General features: G+C 69.4%; 2 protein-coding genes across 2 annotated transcripts; one reads left to right on the top strand and one right to left on the bottom strand.

Moving 5' to 3' along the window:
• Nucleotides 1–756: 756 nt before the first annotated feature.
• On the top strand, nt 757–1749 carry MNEG_11394 (hypothetical protein; the record flags this gene model as incomplete). The annotated part of the gene is made up of 1 exon (XM_014040136.1): nt 757–1749. A coding segment is annotated over one exon (993 nt), but the record flags the coding sequence as incomplete, so codon positions are not given.
• Nucleotides 1750–3056: 1307 nt separating this feature from the next.
• MNEG_11393 (hypothetical protein) lies at nt 3057–4463 on the bottom strand (the record flags this gene model as incomplete). The annotated part of the gene is made up of 2 exons (XM_014040135.1): nt 3057–3305; nt 3570–4463. The coding sequence occupies 2 exons, from the start codon at nt 4461–4463 to the stop codon at nt 3057–3059; spliced, it is 1143 nt and encodes a 380-aa protein (XP_013895589.1).
• Between the last annotated feature and the right edge of the window lie 1191 nt (nt 4464–5654).

The following is a 5654-nucleotide window of genomic DNA, read 5'->3' as shown; positions in this document are numbered from 1 at the left end:
CGCCCACGCCGCCCCGCCGCGCCGCGCGCCGCGGCAGCCGGCGAACCCCATCGACGCGTGCGCGCGCCAGACGGCCGTGTCAGTGGCCCGCGCGCTGCCGCACTTCTCCGGCCTGCGGGAACTCACATTAGGGGAGCTCGGCTGGTGGGGCGACGAGCACCCCGCTATCCTCCACGCCGCCGCGTGGGCGCTGCCGCGGCTTCGCGCCTTGACCCGCCTCAGCGTCCAGCTAAGCGAGGCGTGGTGCAACGCGCAGACGGCGCCCGCTGTGACGGGTTGCCTGCGCGCGGTGCCGCAGCTGCGGGATCTCGACCTGTACTGCTACGAATATAAGGGACCCCAAGATGACAGGGTCCGCGCTGCCGACGTGCTCGGCGCCGTGATCTCGACCTTGGCCCAGCTGTCGGGCCTCGAATTCGTAAAGCTGGCGCGCTGCCGGCCAGACCGCGACAAGAAGGGCGCGCTGCACGCGGCGCTGGCGCGCGGCGCATGGCCGGGGCTGCGGGTGAGGCGGGCGGGCGCGCGCGCGGGGCCGCCCCGCCCTTGCATTGGGCACGCTGGGGGCATGGTCTGCGGCCTTCTCATGCTCCGCATGGCGCCCAGCAGGACCGCCTTCAACCGGGCCTCAGCTTGCCCCACCCTGCGAGGCTCTCACGCCGTCTCTCTTAAAGGACCCCTTGTCAAGGGCACGCGCGCCCTGCCCAGCCCAGCCCCGCACAAAGCACGCCCCTCGCACACCCCACGCCAACTGCCCAGGAGCTGGCCCTGTCGAGGCCGGCCCCCAAAACCTTCGGCGCCCTCGGCCGCGCGACGCACCTCACGGCGCTCTCGTCCCTGCGCCTCTGCGGCGCCCTCCGTGGCGCCCTCGGCCACGGCCTCGCCGACGGCCGCCTGGAGTGCCTGCTCGGCCGCGGGGCGCCCTTCCTATCCACCCTGCGCAGCCTCAGCCTAGACGCCTGCGAGCTCGGCGGCGGCGGCCTCGCGCCGCTGCGCGACGCGCCGCTGCTGCGGCTGCAGTCGCTCTCTCTCTCCTGCAACGGCCTCACCGACACCGACGCCGGTGACCTGGCGGCGGCGCCGCTGCCCGTGCTCACGCGGCTCGACCTCTCAGGCAACGCCATATCTGCGCTGGGCCTCGAGTTCATTCTCGAGGCCGAATGGGCGCGCGGCCTGCGCTCGCTGAGCCTCGCACTCTGCCCCATCGGCAACTGCGGCGTCGCCGCGCTCGGCGACGCGCCCGCGTTGACCGCGCTCGCCGATCTTGAACTGGGCTTCACGGGGATCACCGACGCGGCCCTCTGGTATTTTCAGGGCGCGCCGTGGGTGCCCGCCCTGACACGCCTCGACCTGCGCGGCAACCCCCGCCTGGGCAGAAATCCCTTCTTCTGGGAAGCCTTCTGCATCCAGCCCCTCCCTGCGCTGCGAACCCTCGACGTCTCCGCCTCTGCACCGCTGCACCCGAGCGCCGCGAGCCTCCTCGCAGCCGCTGTCTGGCTGCCGCAGCTCGAGGTCCTGCGCGTCCAAGGTTGGGACGCGCTGTCGCTCACCAGCCGCCTGGCGACCGGCAAGCGGCCGCTGCCGGCGTTGGAAGCGAGCCCGGCCCTCGCAGCCGTCGTGCGGCAGACGGGCTATGCAAACCGGAAAGAGATGCTGGCGTGGCGCGCCCGCTGGCGGGCGAGCAGGCCCCTCAAGCTGAGGACGCGGCTCATGGACCCAAAGTCAAGCTTGACAGTCAATAGTGTCACCTAGGCGCGCCGGTCAAAGTAGTTAGTTTGACCAGCAGCGCGCCGGACGCGCTGTCCGCCCTGCGCGCCGCAGTGCTCCCACGTGGCAGCGAGCAGTCGCTGCGCATTGTTTGAGGGGCGTGCTTTGCTGAGTGGGAGGTGTACGTTTGCGTGCATGTGCGTGTGTTTTTGTGTGTGTGTGTGTGTGTGTGTGTGTGTGTGTGTGTGTGTGTGTGTGTATGTGTGTGTGTGTGTGTGTGCACGTCTGCATTCACTTGTGGCCGCAGCACCACTCCCTGCAGGAGCTGTTTTGGTGTGCATTCATAATCTGAATCTGTTTTCTGTTTTGCCATCCGCACATTTTCGCAGTTTGATAGCAACATAATCCTGTACACGGTAGTCAAAATACTTATGTGTGAAGAGTGACTGCAGGTTCTTGGTAGCAGGTGTCTGCAGGGGTTTGCCATGCCCAATCCCTTTACGCAGGCGGCGCCGGCCTAGACGAGTGTTTCTGCAAAAAGGCTGAACCCCAACAATGGTGTCGCGACATGTCTTATGCCTGAACACCCCGTTCCATGTACTATGTGCAGTAAATGTATATATACACATGAACTGGGGCTCCCCGATCACCAAATATTTACTGGGCATGCATGCATGCATGCATGCATGCATGAGAGTGCAGACAGCGGCGGACAGCGGTCACATGCGCTGCGCTGGCAGGGGCGCCCAAGCGAACGGGCGGCCGGAGGAGCCAGCAGTATCCATGCACAACGCAGAGGAGTTGCCGCCAGTGGCCAGCACACGCGAAGCAAGTCAAGTTTGCGGCTGCACAGGAATGGGCAAAGGGGATGAGGGCATGTGCAAGGGGATGCGGGCGCGACACACACAAGGGAAGGTCTTTGGACGAAAGCCAGGTCCCAGCACAACCCTGGGCGCAAGGCAAGCGCCCAGCAGCTGCAGCCCGCCAGGTGGCAGGAGGTCCCTGGCGGCCCAAAAGCCCTAAACCCTAAACCCTGAGTGAGAGCTTGGCCACAGGGCCGAGCCGCGCCCACCAGGCTGGGGTCGCTCGCGTTGAGTGCGCATGGCGCGCGAAAAGGCTGTACGTCCAGATGAGCACTGTGGCGTATGCCACAGTCGCCTGACTAAACAGAGGTTCAGGAGCAGTGACAAGGGTCCTACATGGGCGGCAGTGTGCGATTCGGCCATTCTAGACGTACAAAGACCCCAAGGCTGCGCGCAAGTCAGCGGTCTGATGCCGGACACTGCCATTGAGCCGCGACAGGCCCCACAGCAACAAGGGGCGGCGCAGCGCGGCCAGCCCCCGCGCCCGCCTCAGAACGGCGCCGCCCCAAACGCGCCGCCGCCCCCGCCGCCCGCCGTCGGCGTCCCGCACGCGGACTCCGGGCCGGAGTCCGCGGTCGCGAACGCGTCGGGCGGCACGACGCCGAGGCGGCAGAGCCAGGCCTTGTAGGTGGGGGTGCGGGTCTTATCCGCCAGCTCAGCGGGGGCAGGCACCGGCAGGTCTGCCCAGGGGATGAGGGCGTCTAGCTGGAAGCGCACGACGCCGCCGATGAGGTAGGCCTGGGGGTGGTTGGGTGCGAGGGATGCATTAGTGATGGTGGAAGCTGCTCAGGAGGGGGCCGGGTGAGGGCGCGGAGACGATACAACGGCCCCCGCCTCATGAGGCGGCTGTCAGTGCAAGGTCGGGCCGAGCCAGGAGCAGGCGCCGGCCCGCTGTGCAAAGAGTGCGGGGGACCCCGGCGCAGCGATGCAAATCGCATGTCACGCATGACCAGCGTATGTAACCCGGTGACGTCATCATCAGGAGGAAGCATAAAAACGCACCAGGTGCCGCGTAAGCAGCTCCAGCGCCGCCGCGTCGCCGTGGTGTCGCCGCTTGTACTGCGCCAGGCAGCGCCGCACGTACTGCTGCGCCGCCGCCGCCGCGCCCGGCGCCGCGCCGGCGGCGGCGAGCGCGGCCAGGGACTGGTTGAGCTTTGCCTTCTGCCTGTGCTTGCCGCCGCGCCCGCCGCGGGGCGGCCGCTCGGCCGGCGCCAGCGGGCTGCCCTCGCCCCCCGCGGCAGCGGGCGCCGCGCTGTCAGCGACGCTGTCTGTCAGGACCACCATAACGTGTGGCGCATACTCGGGTGTCCCGCCGCAGCCGCCAGCGCCAGCGCCGGCCCGCGCCGCAGCAGCGGCCAGGCTGGGCGTCGTCGGCGCCGCAGCTCCCGCCGCCGCCGCGGCGGCACCGGCGCCGCTGCTGCCGGTGCCGCATATGAAGCTCCCAAACGCGCCGCCACGGGGGCCCAAGCTCTTGCGGCCGGGCTCATGCGCCGCCGCCGCGGCCGCCGGCCGCAGCCCGCCAAGCTCAAACGCGGTCGGCCCGGCACCGCAGACGCTGCCGGCAGGGCCAGGCACAACAAGCCGAGGGGCCAAGCCGCCGCCGCCGCAACTGCCGCTGCCGAGCGGGCTCAATGGGTGCGGCGTCGCAGCGGGCCAAGCAAACCAGCCGCCGGCCCCGCCGCCGCCCTCCGGGCTGCTGCTGCCCGCGGAAGCGGAAGCGGGCGCGCCTGCGCCCGCGCCGCGGCGGCTGCCGCCCGCGCCGTCCGCAGCGCTGCTCGAGCCGCCGTCGCTGCTGTAAGCGCCGGCCAGCAGGCCGCCGCCGGCGGCCCCCGGCGCCCAGCCGGCCGGGCTGAGGCTCGAGCTTAGCGGCTCCAACCCCGGGGGGGACCCCGGCATCCCTGGCCGTGGCGCGAGCCCGTAAATCGCCCACGCGGCTGCCGCCGCGGCCGCACCGCCCGCCGCCGGCGCGGTGCCTGGCTGCGGGGGCGTCGGGGGCCCCGCTTGCAGGGAAGCCGGCTGCACATCAGGGGTTCGCGCGGCGCGGTCAGGGGAGAGCCCTAGCCCGCCCGGCGCGGTCGAGCGGCGCGCGGACGCCGCAGCAGCAGCGGCGGCGGCCGCAACCAACGACGCAGGGCTGCCGTCGGCGCTCGGGGGCGCGCCGCCGGCGCTGCTGGCGCCTTTGATGGGGGAGACGCAGAAGAGCTTCGCATCAAAGACGTTGATGAGTTGGTCGAGGGTAAAGGTTGGGGTCCTGATTGTGAGGAGCAAGGTACGCATGGTTGAGGGATCGAAAGGAATGGGAACAGGCAGGGGTGAGGGAGAGGGCGGCGGCAGCGGCAGCAGGGTGGGGTGAGATTTGCAGGGGCCAGGGCGAGCAAAAGCGCGCAGTGCGGGTGGGAAATGGGGCAGGGCAGCAGCGGTGGCGCGGCGCGTCTTGGGGCCGTTACGCCCGCAGCAAGACGCGAGCTCGGTCGCGACGCCGCGACTGGGCCGCCATACAGGCGCCTTTGCAGCATCAATACGCAACGCGCTTGTGTGAAAAATACGTGTAGATTACGCACTCACCTGGCCTCAGCAGCTCCGTCCTCGACCTGCTCGGCAGTCTGCAAAACTCGAGTTTTCACCCGCGCTGGCGGATGTGGAGCCTCCATTCCGTTGATGGGCCCTATAAGCGTTTAGAAAGACATTTAGGGAACGACAGGGTGCATAACGCAACCCTAGAGGGCCCAGCTGCTCACGGGCAGTTTGCGTGCTCTAAAGGGGCGCATACGGTAACACGCAACACACTGTACAAAAACAAATCGACGAATGGCCGGCGCTAGATGCACGGCCTCATGGTGCCCTAGCGTTGCGCCTGCTGGGCTGCCGCTCCCTGTGCGGCGACGCTGCAACGCCTCGCTCCCAAGGTCGTGGGCACACGCCCCAAACCAGCGACCGCCCCGCCCCGCACACGCCGAGAGCCACGCAGCGCCACTCGCCTTCTCTGCTGCTCCTCAACCATCATCCTTGTCTCCGGCTGCTCCGGCATGCGCCTCCTGAATCAGCCGCGCCAGCAGCGCCGCGCGCGCCGGGCCGACCGCCGCGCCC

This window comes from Monoraphidium neglectum, assembly GCF_000611645.1.
Source record: "Monoraphidium neglectum strain SAG 48.87 unplaced genomic scaffold scaffold02721, whole genome shotgun sequence".
Classification (NCBI taxonomy): Eukaryota; Viridiplantae; Chlorophyta; class Chlorophyceae; order Sphaeropleales; family Selenastraceae; genus Monoraphidium; species Monoraphidium neglectum.
This window is presented reverse-complemented; position numbering and strand designations above follow the sequence as displayed.